Source organism: Barbus barbus, assembly GCF_936440315.1.
Source record: "Barbus barbus genome assembly, chromosome: 50".
Taxonomy (NCBI): domain Eukaryota; kingdom Metazoa; phylum Chordata; class Actinopteri; order Cypriniformes; family Cyprinidae; genus Barbus; species Barbus barbus.
In genome coordinates this window covers 3035350-3059978 of record NC_136728.1, presented here as the reverse complement: position 1 = coordinate 3059978, position 24629 = coordinate 3035350, and the positions used below count along the sequence as shown (strand labels likewise).

Genomic DNA, 24629 nt, shown 5'->3' with positions numbered 1-24629 from the left:
ACAAGGCTCTAAACCAATGGGCGACTGGCAGATTCCTTTAAAACTGTATAGCAGGGGTCACGGATTTATCATTTCTGCTTTACGTACGTAGACGCTTTTACAATCAACAATGAGTGGAAGAGGTAAAACCGGCGGCAAGGCCAGAGCGAAGGCTAAGACTCGCTCCTCCAGAGCAGGGCTGCAGTTCCCCGTCGGTCGTGTTCACAGGCTTCTCCGCAAAGGTAACTACGCCGAGCGCGTCGGTGCCGGTGCTCCGGTTTATCTGGCCGCTGTGCTCGAGTATCTGACGGCTGAGATCCTGGAGTTGGCTGGAAACGCCGCTCGGGACAACAAGAAGACCCGTATCATCCCCCGTCACCTGCAGCTGGCGGTGCGCAACGACGAGGAGCTGAACAAACTCCTGGGCCGAGTGACCATCGCTCAGGGCGGCGTGCTGCCCAACATCCAGGCCGTGCTGCTGCCCAAGAAGACCGAGAAACCCGCCAAGAGCAAATAAATTAAAGCGGTTTCAGTAAACTCCAAAGGCTCTTTTAAGAGCCACCCACCTTCTCTATAAAGAGTACTTTTAATTATAAATTTAAACTGTTTTGTTTGTTTTTATTATATGTATATGGTTCTATAAGCTACAGTAAACCCGATTTGCATCTTGTCCGCTGAACATGAGTGGTGCCAATAGAGCTGGTTATAATTTCATTATAATAATTATAATAGTGATATCAATTAGTGTGAGTGGAACGCAAAAAAATTATCCTTCAATGAAAGAAAAAAACTGAATCGAACGTTTAACTGCAGCAGGAAGATAAGAAAAACATTTGATAACATCCCCCTGCTGAAAAAAACAACCCTGCCCAAAACAATAGAAAATGTAATGGATTATAATGGTTTATTTAATGGTTATAATGGGAATTGTATTGGTTTTAATGGAAACTATAATGGTGTCTGCTGGTATGTGCTGGATTATATTGGTGGGATGTTAAATCCTATTGGAAAAATGCCCAAAACACACTACAAAAATTAATTTTGTAATGGTTTTAATGGAAAAAAAGATAATGGTTCATAATGGTATTTTAATGAAAACCATTGGAATTTATTTGATGGTTTCTATTGGGCTTCTATTGTTTTTTTTTGTTTGTTTTTTTAGCAGGGCCTTCAGCCCACTGTCACGTGTAGTGTAAATATACATATGTATATATATATATATATTTGTTTTAGCTCTATATTTTAACAGCAGTCTTCTGGTGAACATATATATAAAGGGAACCAAAAATGGGACACTGAACAGAAACCATTTGAGCGGGAAACGCAGACCACCGCTGCTTTTTCGAAAACAGGAAACGGACTGTGATTGGCCGCCTCACGCTGCGACGTAAACACAACAGCCAATCAAATGCTGCTGGTTACGCACCGCCAATGCGGCAGGAGAGCTTAAAAAGCCCCTGCACGAGAATATAGTCATTCTGTTCAGGTGAACTAAACCGAAAACTAGAGAAAATGGCCAGAACCAAGCAGACCGCTCGTAAATCCACCGGCGGCAAAGCCCCGAGGAAGCAGCTCGCTACCAAAGCCGCCCGTAAGAGCGCTCCGGCCACCGGCGGCGTCAAGAAGCCTCATCGCTACAGGCCCGGCACCGTGGCTCTGCGAGAGATCCGTCGCTATCAGAAGTCCACCGAGCTGCTGATCCGCAAGCTGCCCTTCCAGCGTCTAGTGCGAGAAATCGCTCAGGACTTCAAGACGGACCTGCGCTTCCAGAGCTCCGCTGTCATGGCCCTGCAGGAGTCCAGCGAGGCTTATTTGGTCGGTCTGTTTGAGGACACCAACCTGTGCGCCATCCACGCCAAGAGAGTCACCATCATGCCCAAAGACATCCAGCTGGCCCGCCGCATCCGTGGAGAGCGCGCTTAAACTCCTGCTGACTCCAACCCTAAACACCAAAGGCTCTTTTCAGAGCCGCTTAAATGAGTCGAAAAAGTAGAATTTTTCTCTTTCTATAAAACATGAAGAAATCGGCTTATAGGTTCTTCATCACATGTGAAAGTGCGGTTTTTTTTTTTTTTAATACAAATGATTCAATCTGAGTGCAACAAATTAATATCTTAAAAAGATGTGAATTTGTGCTGGCTACTTAACCCGTCCAGGTGTGCAAACAAATTGAAAACTGAAATGATTGGACATGATATGGGAAGGTACAAAGTTGTCTATGGGTTTAACAGATGGAGATGCATATATAGAAACCAAAGTCATCAGGTAAAAAGTACTACCTGCAGAACTCCGACATGATTTCTGCTGCATTGGAGGTTCCCAGGAGTATATAGTGATCTCCAGAATTCTTAAACGGAAGAGGTTTAGAACCAGAAAACTTTCATGTTAATACCAGGTGTAAACTGAGATGGAGAGAGCTATCTGTTAGCATTTCTATTCAAGTATTAAAGACTCCCAAGCATGCATGGCCTGCAAGCGCACAATCATTAACTTCAGACAAATGCACTCCAAAGACACACACAGACTTCATTTACTAGATCATTTTCTTCCAAAAATACTTTAATAAATGTTTGTAAGACAATGCATTTGCAGACAGCAAGGTAAAATCCATAAGTACTTGCAAATTTAAATCTTTTCATAATTTATTATAAATAATGCAGAATACATCTATAAGTGGCACAACAAACATGAAATAAAACACTAGGACCAAAAAGACAAACTACCATGATTAAATGGTTAAAAATAGAAAAGTGTTCTAGCATTCAATGTATATTCTGCAAACACTTCTGTAAACAGAAATGAAGACTAATAAAAGACAAGAGATGCTGAATCAATTTCAGAGTCGACTGTAGGAGGTGTGACCGCCCTCATGTAGTCTACAGTAGTCCTGACCCACCAGAGCCCTCTTTTTGCATGGCTGACCCAGCCGCGTGATGCCGCTGCACAGCGGGCGACCTGAAAAAGAGCTTCACAAAAAATAATAGCTTTGAAAAATTGAGCGAGAGAACAGTAAAAATAATGCATTTTCAGGGATGTAACGATCAAAATTTCACGGTACGATAATACCTCCATATGAAGTGCATGGTATAGAATTTATTGCAATATTTCTTTTAAAAAGACAACCAAAGACTTGGGGAAAAAAAATGCCATGAGTGTTTATTAAACGCTTGAACATGGCTAATTTGTACATCATTGTTGCTTAGAGGTATATGACATTGCAGTTATGATTACAGGATAAAGAAGAGGACGGGATAAGATGGGTCAAATTATCTAAAACTTCCTTTTATAAAATAAAGCAATTGCACCAGCCGCACCTTAACAAAAGGTAACTTTTTGTCCTCTACGAGGAAGGTAGGTAGTAGCATAGAGAATGTTAGAGTAGGTATTAGTTTTAAAGTGCAAAAAACAGTCAAGTCACATGCATTTCTCCGCAGTCTGGCAGTGTCTGCATCCGTTTTTGTCTGTCCATCACCTTTTCTCCTTTTTCCTGTATGAATCATATGTTCTATGACAGGGATAGGCAACGTCAGTCCTGGAGTGCCGCTGTCCTGTAGTTTAGTTCCAGTCCTAATCAAACACACCTGAACAAGCTAATCAAGGTCTTCAGGATCACTAGGGCTACAGGCAGGTGAGGTTTTTTTCAGTGTTGGAGCTAAACTCTGCAGGACATCGGCACTCCAGGACCAATGTTGCCCATCCCTGTTCTATGGTAATTATACAATATGTGACCCTAGACCACAAAACCAGTCATAAGTGTCCATTTTTTTAAATTAAGATTTATACATCATCTGAAAGCTGAATAAGCTTTTCATTGATGTATAGTTTGTTTCCATTTGGATCTTGGCCCAATATTTTCCTATTTTAACAAATTAAAAGTGATTTTCTCAATATGTTGATCTTTTGAGTTGTCCAAAGAAAGTCCTTAGCAAAGAATATTACTAATCAAAGTAAGTTTTAATATATTTATGGTAGGAAATGTACAAAATATCTTCATGGAACATGATCTTTACTTAACATCCTAATGGTTTTTGGCATAAAATAAAAATAGATATTGACCCATACAATGTGTTGTTGGCTATTGCTAGATATACCCGTGCTACTCATGACTGGTTTTGTGGTCCTGGGTCACATGATATTTTGTATATGACCAGTTTTATTGTACACAACAAGAAAAATAAAAACAATAATTTGAACAAATTTAGCATCAATACAGACATAGCACAGCTATAGTCTGGCTGCATCCAGCAGGTTTAAGAACAATTTGAGTTTCCCACTCTCAAAGACGACTGTGTGGTGGCATCGTGCACATTCAACTTAATACAATCTATCCAACATTTCTTGAATGCAACAGTAGAGGCAGCAGAGAGCAAAGGATGATGGGCATGCAGGGGTCGATGGGAATTGAGTGGTTGGGTGTGGCTGACATTAGATGATTAAACTTTGGTGGACCATGAGACTGAGATTGGGACATGGACATGGACATGGGACATGGATCACCTACACCAAGAAAGGGAGTGGTGAAAAGAGGGGAGGGGAGATATATACACACACTTTCATATAACACCCTTTCAGATGCTAAATTTACGTGAGAAGAGTTATCAAATGGATCAACCCGGCTGCGTCTGTGTTCTTTAGTTTACACACTGTCCAGTACAGTTCTGTGGCTGATCTTGTGAATACATAGAACAAAAGACACAAGAGTAAATTACCCATCATGAAGCTCTCCACCTCCAAATCGCAGTCTGGGTCATTCCTACAACAAGAGGATAATTAAAACCTTAAACAAAAAACCTGTAAGCACACAACAGCATGTTCAAGCCTGAAATGGCATCAAAACATGAGATGCTGCGAGTTAATGGTTCGTTTCCTCTCTCTTCCACAATAGTAAACTCACAGGACAGGAGTGGAGGACGACGCATGGCAGCGCTCCATTGATTGCGTCTGTTTTTCTGGAGTCTTCCCTTTAGGAGGACCTATGGAGAGAGGAGCAGTGCTGCAGGTCTGGTCCTTCATTTTAGATAACGCCCAGAGGATCTGCAGGACAAACCAGCGGCCTGCACCACAAGTACAAGAATCTTAAAGGGATAGTTCACCCAAAAATGAAAATTTGATGTATATCTGCTTACCCCCAGGGCATCCAAGATGTATGCGACTGCTTCCTCAGGAGAACACAGATTTTTAACTCACTGTTGCACTCTGTCAGTCATATAATGCCAGTCAATGGGACTCATGGCTTTGAGAGAAAACAAACATACACAGACAAAACCGAATTAAACCCTGCAGCTCGTGACGATACATTGAGGTCTAAAGACACGAAACGTTTGATCTGTGCAAGAAACTGAACAGTATTTATATCATTTTTTTACCTCTGATCCACCACCATGTCCAACTGTCCTGAGCGCGTTCACAACAACCGGCACATGACAGTAGGACATTACGGTGGATCGGAGGAAAAAAATGATATACTGTTCAGTTTCTTGCACAGATCAAACGTTTCGTGTCTTTAGACCTCAATGTATCGTCACAAGCTGCAGGGTTTAATTTGGTTTTGTCTGTGTATGTTTTTTTTTTTACTCTCAAAGACTGCCATTATGTGACTGACAGAGTCCAACAGTGAGTTAAAAATCTTTGTTTGTGTTCTACTGAAGAAAGAGTCACCTACCTCTTGGATGCCCTGGGGGTAAGCAGATAAACATCAAATTATCATTTCTAGGTGAACTATCCCTTTAAGAGGACAGTCATCAAATAATGCTAATTTTTACAGTAATTTTCTGCATGTCTGAAAACACCTTATGACGGTCTAACTTCATATGGTCTCAGCAGCGGTACAGAAACACACTTCACCTCAAAACACCATAATGAATGTTTAAAAGCACATAGATGAATCCTTTGTTCTCAGTACAGATACCTAGTGAAAGTGTGAACAGCAGCAAAGTGAGCGAGACCAAGTCGAGCGCAGACTGCTGGTTGATCTCTGCGATGGCATTGATCGGCACCATGAGGAGCAGAGTGACGCGGGAGAAAGTGGCACACTGCAGGAACGACAGCAGCACCGCAGACAGTAGGAAATAACCGGCGTGCATCACACACGTCCACAGAGCTCGGAGGCTCAGGCCTAGGAGGAGGATTACACATTTATCCAAAGCATATTCAAATGTTGTTTCTGGTTTATTCATTTGTACACCATGTAAGCACCTGCCCAGCTCAGATAGCCTTGGATCAAATGCAGTCTGTCCTCCAGGCGCTTCTGCATATTGTCCAGATACGTCAACATGTATCCCAGAGTCCCGTTCATGCGCTCCAGCTTACTCATGAGCTCAGAGTAGAACTGAGCTGTGGTGTTCTGCTGCTGGAGGAAGCCGTTCAGATTCAGCTCTGCATCACAGGATTAACAGACAAAACCATGTGAGGTTATTAGCTGAAATAGTGCTAATGTATTTTGGATATTTGCAAAGACACGGCTAGGTAGTTTCTGGGTTGTTCTGTAATGTCTCCAGAGAATGACTAGGATGTTCTTAAAGAAAATATACACACTGCCAGTCAAAAGCTGGGAATAATGACTGTCTGTGTGTGTGCGTGCATATGTTAGAGGTTGCGCCTACTAGTCGACTTTAATCCTCTGCCATGATGCTTCAAGCTTGACGTCGACTAGTCGCTGGTCCTATAGAGGGTGCAACAGGATAAGAAATCTATGAAGGACTTCCACATTTACGCTCGGTTTCCAAACAGATAAAATGACAAATAAATGCACTGCAACATTTTTTTAGCGATAGATACTATTTATACCAAGTGAAAATAGCAGTATTTTTTAACGATATGCCATTTACACTGTGTAAATAGCTATAGATTCTATGTTAAAATAGCAAGATTTTCAGCTATTTATACAACTTATTGCAAATAGTGGCAATTATCTGCACATATTGTACTACATAATTAACACTCAGTGTTATTGCGTAGTTTTAATTCAAATTATTAAATGGATGCCACCTTATTGGGACAATAAACCCCTCCCCTACACCTACCCCATACTTTTTTCAACTGATTATTCCCTTAATTTTTATTGAAAATAAATGCCTTTCCAATGAGATATGAAAAGTTTGGCAAAAGGCGGGTTCGAACTCCGGTCGATCGAGCCAAAAAGCGTGCGCCTTTCCATCTATGCCACTGAAACTGATACTGAGTTAGTGTCCGTGTTTAATCTTGACCATAACCAAATCACACATTGGTGGGCGGAGTTAGTGTACATGGCCTTTGCCAACAAGGCAGGCTACTTGCACTTAGTGTAAATACTCTCCGTTAATGCATACTCTGAAGGGCTCAGAGCACTAGTGTATGATTATTACTGAATGCTCAAAATTGAATGGGAGAATGCACGTTTTAAGCAGTTTACTGTACAGTTAAATTAATCTGCGTTCTAATCTAATGTGCCGCTGCACTAACACACACACACACACACACACACACACACACACAGTGTCAATGGTCTATTTGAGGTCTGAAGCCTATCTACAATCTCAATTAGGAGGGTCAATAGTCAATTTACAGATAGGTGGCGGTAATGCACATAAGTCTGCGATCCCCCGTAAAGCAAGAAGACTCCTCACGCACCAGCATCGCGCTCAGGAAGCTGGACAGTGCGATGGATCAGAGGTTAAAAAAAAAAAAAAAAGGGTTCACTTTCTTGCACAGACTGATTGTTTCGTGTCTTAAGACCTCAATGTAACGTCACAAACCCTGCGACTCAATTTGGTTTTGTCTGTGTACGTTTTTTGACTCTCAAAGCCGTGGGTCCCATTGACTGCCATTATACGAGACAGACTGCAACGGTTTGAGTTAAAAATCTTTGTGTTCTACTGAAGAAACAAAGTCGCATACATCTTTGATGCCCTGGGGGTAAGCAGATAAACATCAAATTTTCATTTTTGGGTGAACTAGTAGAGAGACGCTGCCAGGTAGAATTAATTCACACGCAATTGCTCTCACTAATACATTCATATGAATGTAATCTTTACCGTGCTACTTTATCTGTAACAGTTTTAGAACGAATAGAAATCTGTGAGAAATATAACGACCCAAAGACAAAAAAAAAAAAAAAAAAAAAAAGCTGTTATAGGAGCAATAGCCATGTGGGCAACACGGTGTCATATGCCATAGCTGTACACAAGGTGTTTGAGTCTTAGCTCCAGGCTTATATGCTCATTAAATGCATTGCTCCTATGCTTGCCTTGCCTAATGACATCATCAGCAACTAGTCGACGTCAGCTTTCATCACATATAAGTCGACTTTAATAAAAATCAGAAGTCGTTCCACCCCTAGTGTGTGTGTGTGTGTCTTGTTTTTAAAAATAAGTTTCTTCTATTTATTTTATCACAAATGCAGTAAAAACGAATGTGACTTACTACAATTTAAAATAACTTTTTTATTGTAATATTGTAAAATATAAATGTATTCATGTGTAATTTATTCATGATATTCAAATCTGTGTTTTCAGCATCATTACTCCAGTCTTCAGTGTCACATGATCTTCAGAAATCAGTCTAATATGCTGATTTACTGCTCAATAAACATTTCTGATGATTATCAATGTTGAAAAGAGTTGTGCTGCTTCATATATTTGCTGAAACACCAAACGTTCCAAATATTTGGGGTAAGATTTATTTTAATAAATAACTTTTAGAAATGTATAGAAATTTTTACTCCGTATTAAATGTTATTGATCAAAAGTGACAAATCTTCTCTAACATAAGTATCTTTTCTATTTTTATTATTAGTCTACAACTTTCTATAAATGTATAAGTCCACAAACCTTCACTGTTTAAATAAAACAAATATAATTAAAAAAAATAAGCAGCAAAAATAGTTGGGAGCATACAAATCAATTATTGGAAACCGTCATAAGAGCCATTATTAATATCTGAGCACCAATAATAACTGATAGTAATTGAGCAGAAAATCAGTATATTAGAATTATTTCTGAAGGGACACTGAAGACTGGAGCTTTGATCACAGAAGTTATTTTAAAACATTTAAATAAAGCAGTTGTTAATAATTGTAATAGTTCGCTAGACGAGTGCGTTTTCTGTATTTTTGATCAAATAAATGCAAACTTGGGAAGCAGAAGAGACTCAATTAAAAAACAAACGAACAAATATAACATTGTAATCCTTCCAAATGTCTGACCGGTAGGATATGATTTCAGAAGTAATTACCCATTTTTTCGTAGATGTCCTGCGCACTTCCTCGGACCAGAGCCAGGTCGTCAAGAATCGCTTGATGTCCCTCCTGCACTTCTGAGCTCTGACCCTTCACCTGCTCGCTTACATTCTCTGAAATATATAAACCGTTCCATAACCACAACGTTGAGAGCAACAGATAATGTTAACCTAGTTACTATGAAGATATTAAAGGGCTGGTTGACTTTCTAGGCTTGATTGTGTTTATGGGGTGCAAACAAGTGTTAATGTTTCATTTGTTAAACATAATTTACCTTTATTTCACACCGCTGTGTCCCTTCTCTGATAAACGCGCTGATCATTTCCTGCTTTTATAAACCCCCTCCCTCAGAAATGCACGATAGGCTCTGATTGGTTAGCTGGTCCAGTGTGTTGTGATTGGATAAACCACCTCTAGTGCACGTCTAAACATCTTTAAAGTGGATTTAACTAGGCCTGTGATTTTTGGACTTGTATACAGAGCTACAAAATATAACAAGGATTTTATTTGGTAATTCTCAATTTGTATCTTCTATGATAACGTGCTGTGATAGATGAATATTGAAGTCACCTAGGATGACAAGGCTCTGTTGTCCAGATGTTCTCTGTCTTGGAGGTGTTTAACCTTACTCAGTCAGTAGTGGGTTCTACTCACGTACAAGGCCATACACAGGACTTGGTTTTATCTTGGGGTATTCTGGTGCGAGAGCTGGCTGTAGAAAGCCTTGGCCTTTCAGGTCATCATTTTATTACTTTTAACATGGCTTTTTTCTATGATCACTCAAGGTAGCGAGTCAGCAGGTCGTCGTGTAAGGTCCATTTACACTTTGACAGCCTTTTCAGAGGCTTTTAAGTCCCAAACGAATGTGTGTGACAGTTTTGTTCCCATTATGCTCCGATTTAGATATTTTGGTTGATGGTTATAACTCAGTGTAGTGGTATTCTGGACTCCATAGCCCCTTTTAAAAAGGTGAAATCTAAAATGGTTTCACAGCCCTGGCTTAATGCAGAGAGCCGCTCACTTGGGCAAAAATGGAGACAGGCAGAAAGGAGATGGAAAAGTGACGAGCTCCAAGTCTCCTATGAGATACTCAGGGACTGTTTGCATACCTACCAACAGTTTGTAAAATCTGCCAAGGCACATTATTTTTCAGCTCCAATCTCACAGAATCATCATTGTCCGAGTGCACCATTTCGCACAAATACAGTCCGGAAAACTGTATATTCTTTTGCTTTTGATGGTTCTGAAAGAGCCTGTGAAAGTGTCACAATTTTTTGTGGATAAGATCAGTACTATTACAGCCAATATCTCAATATCTACTTCAAATCCTGTTGGACTCCTAGCTCGGCCTGACTCCTTCTGCTCAGCTTTCTATGTTTAAGCCCGTTTCTCTTTCTGAGTTGTTAGTAGTTGTTAAACATCTTAAGCCATCTTATTGTTCATTAGCTGTTATTCCACCTAGTATATTAACTCTGATTTATTATGGACCGGATCATAGAACCCACCACATCCTAAATCTGAGTCTTTCAAAGGGTGGTGTTCCTTCATATTTTAAACATGCCTTGGTGCAGCCTCTTTTGGAAAAGCCCACTCTGGATTCTTCAGTGCTAAACAATTACAGACCGATTTCTAAACTGCCTTTCTTGGCCAAGTTATTGGTGGTTCTTAAATCAACTTTCTATATTTTAAAGTGGAAACAATTTTTGATAAGTTTCAGTCTGGTTTCAGGTCTCAATATAGCACTGAAACTGCCCTTCTCAAAGTGTCAAATGATTTGTTGTTCTCTGTAGACGCTGGGAATTGCGTTGTTTTGGTGTTTCTGGATCTTAGTGCTGCGTTTGACACTGTGGATCATGCGATTCTTCTTGCCCGTTTGCAGGAGTGGGGGGGGGGGGGGGGGGGGGGGATTGAGGGGGTTGTTTAAAATTGGTTATCCTATCTACATGGAAGATCCTTTGTGGTGGAGCTCGGAAGCTTTAGATCACAGTTTATTTCCTCGGGGGTTCCTCAGGGCTCATGTCTTGGTCTTGTGTTGTTTTCTCCATGTATGCGTCCTTTGGGTATAATTTGTCAAAAACTTAATGTGGCTTATCATTGTTATGCTGATGACATCCAGCTGTATCTGCCACTAAGATGTAACAATGACTCCAATATTTCTACTTTGTTTGAGGGTTTGGATGAAATAAGGGCGTGGATGGCTTCTAGTTTCCTGAAGCTCAATGAGTCCAAATCGGAAGAGGTGATTTTTGGCCCCCCAAAATTAGCCAAACGGCTTTCTGTACATGTTGGCCCCTTAGCAAATATCAATACGCAAGTAAGAAATCTTGGTGTAGCCTTTGGCTGAGTTGTAGTTTGATAGACAAGTCAGTGCTGTTGTTAAAAGGAAGCTCCTATCAATTGCGTATTATTGCCACATTGAAGAGAATTCTGTCTTTTGAGGACATGGAAACCATGATTCATGCTTTTATTTCATCCAGGTTGGATTATTGCAACTTGCTATATTTAGGGTTGTCTAAGAATCTGCTGTCACGGCTGCAGCTAGTACAAAATGCTGCGGTTAGACTGTTGACTGGCACAAGGAAGTGGTCAAGCATCTCTCCAGTGCTATTTAAGCTACTTCAGGATGAATATTGTGGTGTTTTTTTTTTTATACGTCAGTGTCAATGAGGATTGTCATTTTTGTCTTGTTTTACCGTTTATGCACAGATTAGGGATGCATCGATCCGATACTCAGGATCTGTATCGCGTCCGATACTGGCATTTCTGCTGGATCGGGTATCGGTCAGACGAGACCGATATAAATCCGATATTGTGCGTATACTATGGTGTTATTGCTAAGCCCCACGAAAGCACAAAAACATTAGAAAAGCACCATAAAGTCAAAGTCCAAGTGTTCTGAAGCCGTTCCATAGTTTAATGTGCGGTACAGATGAATATTTAAGTCGTTAAATTCAAGTTCACGTAAATTCTTCCCACTGCTTCTGTCTGTCATCCTCCGTTCAGCATTCAAACTGTGTCATGTTTGGTTAAACAGAAAACAGCAGAAACCTAAACAGCAAGAGCAGCTCCCAAACACAAAGAAACATCCATCCTCCTCCAAGAACCAGACAGGACTCGACCCCTGGAGCACCATCACAGAGCTACGCCGCCGCAGCCCGACAGCCACAGAACCCTGCAGCTGCCGAACTCAATCAGATAAGACTCCTGCTCAACATCATCTGCTCCAAACTGGTCAAATAATGTACAAGAGTAATACACACAAACACACACTTAAAATGACTGTCAATATCAATGTGGAATATTCAAGGCTTGAATTCAACAGCCTTTGGACTAAAGAGTTTAAACACAGAATTCCAGAAGAGCATCAACGAGATGGATATTATAATTCTACAGGAGACATGGAGCAGGGCAGACGCCATCACCCACTGCCCACCCAACTACAGAGAAATCATCCTACCATCTAGGGGTGTGCGATATGACGATTTTTGATCGTGGACGATAAAAATGTCTCCACGATCTGCTTTTTAAGAAATATCGTAGTATCGCGCTACAGCACACATTGTCAATTACAGTTCTGGCGCCGCCGTCTCTATATACTGTACAACACGACATACAGCAGTAGAGTTACTCAGACAGGACACTGCACTTATTCGCGATCGCAAAAGTACATTATTTGCATACAAGCCTTGCTGGTTAAATGTTTAATTCACGCGCTGGTCTGACGTGCGCATGTTCTGAGCGGATTCACCTGAAGCACGCGCACTAAAACGCCTGTCTAACAGCGCCTGATTACTCAACTAAGTTATATTTTGCGCTAATACTGTCAAAACACACAAGGTTTACATACAGACTGAGTTGGTTATCTCGAAAATGAAAGTAAATAGTTAAGAGAGAAACGGATGCGTGCCTGTATATTAGATGCGTGCAGCTCTTAAAGGAACAGGACACTAAACGTGCTGTCGACTGTCATTAAAGGGATAGTTCACCCTAAAATTTAATTTCTGTCATTATTTACTCAGTGGAAAACCAAACAGTTGCTGGTCCACATTGACTTTGATAGTAGGAAAGAAAAATCCTATGGAAGTCACTGAGGACCAGCAACTGTTTGGTTTTCCACCTTCTTCAAAATAGCATTTATAAATGTTCAGCAGAAGAAAGAAACGCATTCCGGTTTAAAACAACTTTTGAGTAAATGATGATATAAAAATACAACATTATGACAGAATTGACAGAATATTAATTTGTGGGGGAACTATTCATTTAACGTTAACAAAACAACAACACGCAAAGAGAAAAATCACTCACTATTCTTGACTGAAAATCTTTAATACAGTTGCTTTAGGAATCAGTCTATCTAGTGTTTTATTTTTATATTTGTTCATTCAATTTCATTGAATGCTCTGCTAAATACACCTATTGTACCTGGAAATAAAGCACTGTTTGTTTTATTTGTATATTATCTGTATTTGTAATGTGTATCTTTGTTCTTATTTTTTAATAAGAAAAATAAAATAATGACAAAGATTTTTTATCTTCGCCCACTTTGGCCTAAATATCTGCCATGCATCTTTGTCTTTCTAGTTTGGCTGTAATGCTCAGACAACTTGTAAAACCAAAATAGTAAAACTAACAAAGAATCGTGATAAAAATCGTGAATCGTGATATTTCTATAAAAAATCGTGATATGATATTTTTCCCATATCGCCCACCCCTACTACCATCACAAACTCACAGTCTGTCAGGGAAGAGACTCAGGAGGACAAATATGGTACAAATCAAAATTCCACAACCACATCACAGTAAAGCAAGGCAAATACTACACCTGGCTTAAAATCCACAAGGAACTGCTCCCATCCAGAAATGATATTCATATGTGCCATATAAATCCCGCCATCAGAGCGAAGCCTACTACAGCGAAGACATGTTCTCCACATTAGAGGAAGAGACAAGCCACTTCCAGGCAAAGGGAAACGTGCTCATCTGCGGGGACCTGAACCCAAGAACAGGACTACAGCCGGACTTCACCGATGCACAAGGGAGCAACTATATCAACAACAAACGGACTGTTATTGATAACACATTCTCCCAGATCCACAGAAATAACCATGATCATATAGTAAATAAGAATGGGAAAGTCCTCCTGCAGTTCTGTCGAAGTCTGAATATCAATGGTAGGTTACGAGGACACACTTTAGGGAGATTAATTTTGCTCACCTCTTGGGAATAACACAGTTGATTATATAACAGACATAGATCCTTCATCTCTCAGATCATTCACTGTTAGAGAACTAACCCCTCTGTCTGATCACAGTCAAAGCACTGCGTATCTCAAAAAGAGAGAAAATAACTAACACAAAGTCCAGTAAGCTGTACAACATCAGAAAACCATACAGATGGGCTGAAAACAGCGCTGAAGAATATAAGAAAGCACTTAGCAGACAAAAAAATACAAGTGCTGGTAGATAACCTTCTAAATAACAACTATGCTCACACTAATGAAGGTGTCAATCTTGCTGTCAGAGATATCAATTACATCTGAAAAAATCAGCAAAACAATCCAAATTGAAAACAATTGAAACTAAAAAAAAATAAATAAAAACCAAATACCTAAAAATTGGTTTGATCAGGACTGCCAAACTATTCGCAAAAAACTGAGAACATTGTCAAATCAGAAACACAAAGATCCAAATAATGTAGAGATCCGCCCTCTTTACAGTGAAACACTAAAACAATACAAACATACACTCAGAACCAAAAGAGCACAATACATCCAAAAACAACTGACAATAATCGAGAAGTCAGTGAACAAACCAGTTTTGGGAAAATTGGAACAATCTGAAAAAAACTGATCATGAAGAATTGGCAATCAAAACGGAGAAATATGGGAAAGTAATATCCAAACATTGTTAAAAGTACAAACAAACACAATCTGCCAGCAAATTCAAACAATCAACCAACTGGAAAAACTAGAATTAACAATCAAAGATAACCAAAAACCCATTTGATTTCCCAATAACTGATAAAGAACTTAAAGAAAAAAAAAAAAAAAAAAATCAAAAACCTCCAACACAAATCTTCTGGACCTGATGGGATATTAAATGAAATGATAAAACACAAGCAGTGAATTCCAATCGGCCATTCTGAAACTATTCAATGTGGTTCTGAGTGTAGGTTACATCCCTGACATCTGGAATCAAGGCTTGATAACACCAATCTTTAAAAACGGAGATAAATTTGATCCTAACAACTACAGAGCCATCTGTGTGAGCAGCAACCTGGGAAAGTCATTGTGTAATAAACGCTCGACTATTAGACTTCATCATCACACACAATGTGCTGAGCAGAAGTCAAATTGGATTTTACCAAATTACCGTACATCTGATCACATCTATACATTACATACTCTAATTGAGAAACACGTTAACCAAGATAAAAGGTAAAATATATGCATGCTTTATCGACTTCAAAAAAGCTTGAGACTCAATTTGGCACCAAGGACTATTTTACAAAATTATTGAAAGTGGCATAGGAGGTAAAACCCATGACCTTATCAAATCAATGTACACTGAAAGTAAATGTGGCGTAAAAATCAGCACCAAACGTACAAGGTATCTTTCCCAGGAGTGTGGCGTGAGACGGGGCTACTGCTTAAGCCCAACATTATTTAACATTTACATCAATGACCTGGCTCTCAGTCTGGAGCGATCAGCGGCCCCTGGCCTCGCTCTACACAACTCACAGATCAGATGATCTGGTTCTGCTGTCTCCCACTCAACATTTACAGCAGAACCTGGACCTGCTAGAGCAATACTGCCACACCTGGGCCCTGACAGTCAACCTGAAGAAAACCAAAACTATTATATTTCAAAAAAGATCTGGATCCCAGGGAACACAACACACAGTTACATTAGGCACTAACCAGATAACACACACATCACACAACAACTACCTGGGTTTGACAATCACTTCCACAGGAAACTTTAACCATGCTGTGACAGAACTGAGAGATAAAGCATGCAGGGCCTTCTACGCCATAAAACGCCAATGTCCTATAGAAATCCCTATTAGAATTTGGCTGAAAATATCAGAATCAGTAATTGAGCCCATTGCCCTCTATGGCAGTGAGGTGTGGGGTCCACTGACAAATCCAAATCAAGATCTCACCAAAAATGGGAAAAACATCCAATTGAGACCCTGCATGCAGAACTCTGTAAAACTATATTACACGCGCACCAGCACACACAAAAAACTCTTTCAAACCAGGAGAAACTACCCTATCTGTTAGGAGAACACAAGAACTGAGGAGACAACCTAGAGCAGAGGGAAACCGATGTTTCCCATTGGTTTATTTACTGTATATTGCTGCTGCCACGCAGATCTAATACAAACACGCCATTTCTTTCCCAGCTGTTTACCTTCACAGACATAACTGACTGTGTAACTCATGTGTTTAACGCAAACGTGTGTGAATGAGAACTTAAGTTTAGTACTCGCATGCCATGACAGCCGCTTTCTGTCCGTGTGCACTCCATATACAAGACGTTTAAACTAATATGGTTTAAAAAGCATGATTCAGCGTGATGAACATGATGATCAGAACCAAAACAGAAGTTTTTAGCAGGTACGAGCTGTAATGGTGCAGCTCTATTCTAGAAAAGGGGACGGGAAGCAGGTCTTAATCATGTCTAACATAATTTGAATATTTTTAGACATGATTATGTCTACCAAGCTCTGATAAATGTATAGAATATTAACAGACTATCCAAATTGTAATAAAACAATAGCCTATAACCTTTAGAAACATGCATGTGTCTGTCACTTTAAAGGTACATTCACGCAAAAATGAAAATTGTCATATTTTTAAGTTATTTCTTCTGTTGAACACAAAATAAGTTAGTTTGAAGAATGTGGGTAACTTAACAGAAGCTAACAGCTTCTGGTCCCCAGTAACTTCTATAGTAGAGAAAAAAAAATACTATCAGAGTCATTGGGCTTTTGTCCAACAGATATATAAAAAAAAAAAATAAAAAAAAAAACAGGTTTGGAACAACTTGTGGGTTTGAAACTGTGACAAGATTTTAATTTTGGTGCGAACTATCCCTTTAAGTCAGACAGTCCACTGTGAAAAACTGAAATGCTTCTCTGCAAACTGTTCATCATCAGACAGAACCATTGATCACTTTCCCATTCAGGGTCCGTGTACGTTTTGATAGTTTGTTTTCCAATTTGAAACGAAATAAGCAGAAACGAGAAAACGGCACCTTTATTCGTTTTTTCGTTTTTTTAAAAAAAACGAAAAAACGAGATTTCGGCTTGATTTTTCGTTTTTTAGTTCAGAGGCATAAAACGAATAAATGACTTCAAAATTCGTTTTCCACATGTGGGCGTTCCTGAGACGCCCCCTTCCGCCGATTGGTCAAGCAAATCTGAGCATGTGACGTCATCAGTAGTCGCTCAGGTCTGTTCAACAAAATAATAGTCCTCTAACGTTACTATGGCTTCCGATTCTTAAACTGTACAGGGCAGGTCCTGTTGGGCTTTCTTCTGTGCAACTTTACGCGTTTCACAGAAATCTTTACATCAGAAATATTAAATATTAGTCTGCCACCAGCCCGTTTTATTTAGCTGTGCAGAGTTAAATCTGTGTGGTGAAGCTGCGCTAGACAGCGCCGAGCAAGAGAGGATCACTGACCAGTGTTCAGTCAGCAGTCAGAACTTGGGTACCTATAATGGTGAAATACATTTGTACTGAAAATGACCCGCGAGTATGATTGACAGGACGATAGCGGAGGCAATTAAAAGCGCAATATGACTTCTGTTAACAAAAACATATATATATTTTTTTAATATAAGTGGCTTTGTCTTTGTTTTAATCAAATAATTGTGAACCACAAACCGAGCCTTCGTTTTAAAGGGCGATTTCCAAATATATTTTATTTATTTGTTATAATATGGGTATTTTATATCACCCGTCTTATTAGTTTGATATGGAAGCCCGTTTCCGCCAATGAATAAAAAATAAAACAAGGTAATTGCGACTTTTTTTCTCAGAATTCTGACTTTTTTTCTCAGAATTCTGACTTTTTTTCCCGCAATTCTGACTTTTTTTCTCACAATTGCGAGTTTTTATCTCACAACTCTGACTTTCTCGCACCATAGCAAACCACTCTCCGCGTAAGGCTTTTGGACGCGGTTGGACAGTACCATTACCGCCGGGCTTTCAGACACAACATTCTTCATTTCTTTATAGTTCTGAGTTTGAGGCAGCTTCTATCACGTTATTTTAATAACAGCTGTCAAGTAAAAACACGAGAGTGGATATATATGAATGCACGCAGGTGGATTTCCTTCACACTCGCATAAAGCGCGCTTTCATCTCTATGTTCTTGCTATAGAATTATCTTATCTCCTGTATTTAATGTTGTAAGATATCAAGCAAGACATCCCCAATGAAAATTATAAATAAATTAAGGATTCATTAATTTGAGATAAGTTTTTATTATTATTATTATTATTTAGTCAATTATATATGAAGAGTTCAGATGCAAAAGCCTCTAAGTGCCATCTGAAATTTTATTCTAAAATGAGCATTTTTCTCAGGTACAGGTTCTTTTCATTGTCATTAAAACCCTCTGATTGTTTACGGGGTCTTTTTTTACCCCAAATGACTTTTGCTCAATTTTTAAAAAATGTTCCCTTTGTCCAAATGGTATGAAACCTTCTACGGCTCTCAACACTTTCTAGATCTACAAAAAAAAAAAATAATTGGAATGATATCTGTTTTTATGTTAGCGTGACAAAATTTGTGACACTCGTGGCTTTCGGGGTCTCTGGAGACCCCGCAATCAAAATAGACAAAATTCATCATCAAAATCAGAAACAACGCAGAACACATCGACAGAAATGGCACAAATAAAGTGGCACACTTCCACCAATGCAAAAAACATCCACAATGCTAAATTATATTGCTCACAACACACACACACACACACACACACACACACACACACATATAGAGGAACACATTTTTAGAGACTATAAAAACTGTTCTCTTATCATTTGTAAAATAAAATCATCCAAAATGCAGTACCACCACAAAAATAAATTGGTGACACTGACACATTGAAAATGTGCACACTCACACACACACACACACACACAAACACATTTGTAAGGCTATAATTTGTCAAATAAAATCATCCAAAATGCAGAACCAACACAAATATAAAGAGGTGACACTGACTGACACTTGATTTTCAAAGTGTACTCACACACTCTCTCTCTCTCACACACACACACACACACACTTATTGTTCCTCGTTGTTTGATTTCTTTTACTAAATTTTCTTTTTACTGCTTTATTTGCTCACTTGTTATTGCTGTTCAGTTCATGTGTTCATATGTAATATAACTGTTAATTTCTGTTCATTTTTGTTCTGTTACAGTTAGTAACTGAAATATTGATTAAAATTGTAGAATTATATTAAAAATAGATAATTGAAATAAATGATAAAATCTTAAGACTCCAACATTTCTCTTTGTAACATTTTGTTCAGGTTTGATTCTAATCATAATGTAACATTATTGAAAAACTGGGGGGTTTTCAGTACAAAAAAATACTAAACTTTGACAAAAAATATTTTATTTTTGTTATAATTGTGATTTTATAATATTTAGATATGAATCCAACTGAATCCAACTTGTGAAAAGATATCTTTCAGGTCTCTCAAATAGCAAATAGCATATAGTGGAGCTCTATGGCCATCTAGTGGTTAAAGTGATATTTTTTTATTTTAAAACTGCATTTTCCAAAAAATGGGTATAAATGTTACATTAAATCATTTAAAATGATCCATGTTATCCCCATGAATGAAAGTTAGAAATCTGGGCCTTTTATAAAGTGAATTTTACATCAAATGCTGTTTTTTTGTAAATTTGTAATTTAAATAAATATTTATTTATAGAAATTTAAAAGATATCATAAATCCTCCAAAAACTGCACAAATGTTGAGTAAAAACATTAACAAACAGAGTAAAATTACATTTGTAAAAAAAAACAAAACTATTATCTTGTTACAAAATTAAATGTTATTGTCTGGGGTCTCTGGAGACCCCAAAAAAACTATAGGGTACAGAGATTTAAACCATCAGAGGGTTAAATTAAAATAACTGAATATAAACGAAAAATACAAATTTTAGAAGAGAATTTCAGATGGCATTTAAGCTTTTGCATCTGAACTCTTCATATATAATTGACTAAATAATTGTCATTTATTTATAATTTTCATTGGGGATGTCTTGCTTGATATCTTACAACATTAAATACAGGAGATAAGATAATTCTATAGCAAGAACATAGAGATGAAAGCGGGCTTCATGGAGAGTGAAGGAAATCCACCTGCGTGCATTCATATATATCCACTCTCGTGTTTTTACTTGACAGCTGTTATTAAAATAACGTGATAGAAGCTGCCTCAAACTCAGAACTATAAAGAAATGAAGAATGTTGTGTCTGAAAGCCCGGCGGTAATGGTACTGTCCAACCGCGTCCAAAAGCCTTACGCGGAGAGTGGTTTGCTATGGTGCGAGAAAGTCAGAGTTGTGAGATAAAAACTCGCAATTGTGAGAAAAAAAGTCAGAATTCTGAGAAAAAAAGTCGCAATTACCTTGTTTTATTTTTTATTCATTGGCGGAAACGGGCTTCCATATCAAACTAATAAGACGGGTGATATAAAATACCCATATTATAACAAATAAATAAAATATATTTGGAAATCGCCCTTTAAAACGAAGGCTCGGTTTGTGGTTCACAATTATTTGATTAAAACAAAGACAAAGCCACTTATATTAAAAAAATATATATATGTTTTTGTTAACAGAAGTCATATTGCGCTTTTAATTGCCTCCGCTATCGTCCTGTCAATCATACTCGCGGGTCATTTTCAGTACAAATGTATTTCACCATTATAGGTACCCAAGTTCTGACTGCTGACTGAACACTGGTCAGTGATCCTCTCTTGCTCGGCGCTGTCTAGCGCAGCTTCACCACACAGATTTAACTCTGCACAGCTAAATAAAACGGGCTGGTGGCAGACTAATATTTAATATTTCTGATGTAAAGATTTCTGTGAAACGCGTAAAGTTGCACAGAAGAAAGCCCAACAGGACCTGCCCTGTACAGTTTAAGAATCGGAAGCCATAGTAACGTTAGAGGACTATTATTTTGTTGAACAGACCTGAGCGACTACTGATGACGTCACATGCTCAGATTTGCTTCACCAATCGGCGGAAGGGGGCGTCTAAGGACCGCCCACATGTGGAAAACGAATTTTGAAGTCATTTATTCGTTTTATGCCTCTGAACTAAAAAACGAAAAATCAAGCCGAAATCTCGTTTTTTCGTTTTTTTAAAAAAAACGAAAAAACGAATAAAGGTGCCGTTTTCTCGTTTCTGCTTATTTCGTTTCAAATTGGAAAACAAACTATCAAAACGTACACGGACCATTCAGCCCTACATCTGGAGAGCCCTGTGTTTAAAGGGCAGAGTTGAGCTCTAGGTGCTTTAAACCACAGGTTTAGAGCATGCTGCACTCGTGTGAAAGGCTTTAACGGCACGCGTTCTGGAGACTCTGTTGCTCTGGAAAAAATAGACGCCAAAATGCAATCACGCACAAATGAGCTTCTCTAATAAGACTAGGGCTGGGTATCGAGTTCCATATTTTTTAGGCACCCACCGAATTGCCTCGATACCACCGAGTATCGAAAAACGTCTTGTCGTTCGGTACCACATTTCGATACCTAAGGGGTTAATCTCATTAACGTCAGTGAGCCAATAATCCTGCAGCACGAGGTGTGTTTGACTAGAAGTGACGCGGTGCTGATTGATCAGTGTTTGACCTCCGCGAGAGCGATTCGAAAGTGTTCGGAGCAGTCTGCTCTCTATATCGCGCAGTTTCGCTTACTTGACACAGACATTTCAGCGTCTGCCGTCTCACTAAATGAGGACATAAACACATGAACAACATCTCCAGAACTGCTCTGAGAGTCACTTCATGAGCATTTTACCATTTGATTTGAGTAAAACTTGCATCATATCATATACACACAGAACTGTAAAGGTATTCCCGGAAACACGTCAAAATAAAAGTTCGGTTTAACTCTGCGGCAGAAATAAATTAATATTGTTCAGCAGAGTGTACTGCTACTACTAGGCTACTATTACATTATTAAAACTCTTATTTTTTAATTGATCACAACATTTGTTCCATGTTTTAATAGTAAAATTTTGTTTGCCAAAATAAGTTTTATTTTCAATAATTTAAAAGAAAAATTAAATTAATGTTTTATGCCTTCATTTGAAAACCAGATACAGAACACAGAATTTCTGAAAACATTTCATAAGGCTGTTTTAAGAATAAATTTGAATAAACTAAGTAGTTTTTATGCATTCAAATAATTAGACATACTACAACATAGAATTTAATAACAATAAAACATATTGTGAAAGAAAATAAAACATCCACTTATGAAAGTGGATAAAGTCTTTAACATCCTAGAATAAATGAATAGAAATGATGATTCTGTCTGAGCTATGCGTTTTAAAACGAGCACGCACTACTGTAAACTGAACTATTTGAGCTTTATTAAAATTATTTGTACTGATTTATTGTGTTGGCTATATTTTGTCCTTTGTGCAGTGGCTCAGGAGATGAGTCTTTGAGTCTGTATACATGTCAACAAGCTGAAAAAAATAAAACCAAAGTTTTTGAGATAATGTAATCTTGTTTTCATAAAATTGGTATCGAAAAAAGTATTGTTCAGGAACCGGTATCGAAATCGAACATTTTTGAACGATACCCAGCCCTAAATAAGACTGCTTATGGAATTGATTTCATTATAATTGCTATTAGTATTATAAACAGTGCAAATTTTGTTTATTCAACTGTGTTGGCCTTTGTGAAAATACGGGACAAATCGCGTCCCGTATTGATTCGATAAGGGATGCATCATTTTACCTTCAAATACAGTACAATTCCTTATTTTAAGAGAAGCGTGGCAACCCTACTCATAACGTAAGATTTCAGAATGACTTGAAAGAACCCAAGTGACCTTTCTTTGGAATAAACATGACATGATTGTGCACCGTAAGAAGAGGAAGAACATACAAATGAAAGTGAGATCTTTAGAACAAACCTTTAGGTCTTTCATGGCATCCAGTTGGCTGGCTGCGGTGGAGATCAGGGCATTGACGGTTAGCTCGGCTCGCTTGCGGAAGTGCTGCTGGCGCGTGGCGTAACACACGGACCGCGCTCGGTTGCTGACAATGTGATATGCATTCCACGTGTCCGAGTCCATGTCCGCTGTGCACTCTTTTATAGACTGCAGGGAGAGAGAAATATGGTTTAATCAGACTCAATGAATTCTAGAAACCTGACCTGCACAGTGACTAGATTCACTTATAGTTTAGCTGATATTGCACCTATAAAATAGCAAGGTTGTGGCCTTTGACCCTACCATGTCTTCAGTGCAAGGGTAAGTCCTGCGGCCCTCAACCTCTGATTGGCAGTTGAACAAAGCCACGCCCAGTTTGGCCAGCTGCTCCTCTGATAGGCCACTACAAGTAGCTTTGAGCTGAGCAACAACCTACAAATACAACAGGCAATGTGTCTTTAAAGCTGTTATTCTGCCCTTAAGTCTGATACCTTTTTAAATTTACCCAGCTCTAGATACTGTACTTTGAGCACTGCTTATTTGATTTATATTTTTGTTCTGCTTTGCTGAACTTGGTGACAAACTGCTTTGAAGCGATGTGTATGGTATATACCGTTATACATCGCACATTGGCTTGACATGGTTGTTCTGCTGCTTGTAATTAGCTGATTGTTGATTGTGAAATTCTTGAAAGATGCCATATAGAGTGTGCTTACCCGGAAATGGCAGCCGTCCAGAGGACTGAGCTCCATCTGCTTTGCTTCAGCCAAAAACTTCTCATCCACAACACTCATTTCAAAGGCTGGGGTCTCTCCGTGGAGCAGAATCGGGGCGATGGATTCCTGTGGAGGAGCAGGAGTGGGTGCAGGCTCCTTCAGCCAGTCGAAGAAAGCATCCACCTCCCCATACTGCACACTCAACACCCACAGCATCACAAACCAGCGCCCCATCCTCAGCAACCGGCCTGCACACAGAAGATGAGGACGTGTGTGATACATGGCACTTAAATGCATCCCTTATTTCCAGTTGGTCCTGAAACACTTACTACTAGCAACATAAAATACATTAAATATGTGCTGCATGCAGATCATTTAAAAACATCCTGTATTTGCAGTTATAAACTAATAAAAATAACCTGTTTTAACATTTAATAAATGAGTGAAAAAAAAAAAAAAAAACTATACATAAACAGAGAAAACTATTTTTTTAAAATGAATAGGAATACA

General features: G+C 38.8%; 4 protein-coding genes across 4 annotated transcripts in view; 2 read left to right on the top strand and 2 right to left on the bottom strand.

Moving 5' to 3' along the window:
* The window catches only part of LOC306868005 (histone H3.2-like), a gene marked incomplete at its 3' end in the record, with an annotated part of 468278 nt that overhangs the window by 8327 nt on the left and 435322 nt on the right, over window positions 1-24629 (bottom strand). The gene's annotated exons all lie outside the window — the stretch shown is intronic.
* Window positions 110-496, top strand: LOC306868125 (histone H2A-like; the record flags this gene model as incomplete). The annotated part of the gene is made up of 1 exon (XM_079414161.1): window positions 110-496. The coding sequence occupies one exon, from the start codon at window positions 110-112 to the stop codon at window positions 494-496; it is 387 nt and encodes a 128-aa protein (XP_079270287.1).
* Window positions 1492-1902, top strand: LOC306868223 (histone H3.2-like; the record flags this gene model as incomplete). The annotated part of the gene is made up of 1 exon (XM_079414306.1): window positions 1492-1902. One exon carries the CDS (start codon window positions 1492-1494, stop codon window positions 1900-1902), a length of 411 nt encoding a protein of 136 aa, XP_079270432.1.
* Window positions 2816-24353, bottom strand: bmb (brambleberry; the record flags this gene model as incomplete). Its single annotated transcript, XM_079414409.1, has 11 exons — window positions 2816-2945; window positions 4329-4476; window positions 4689-4732; window positions 4874-5033; window positions 5888-6094; window positions 6175-6354; window positions 9190-9306; window positions 16013-16031; window positions 23386-23571; window positions 23707-23835; window positions 24120-24353. The coding sequence occupies 11 exons, from the start codon at window positions 24351-24353 to the stop codon at window positions 2816-2818; spliced, it is 1554 nt and encodes a 517-aa protein (XP_079270535.1).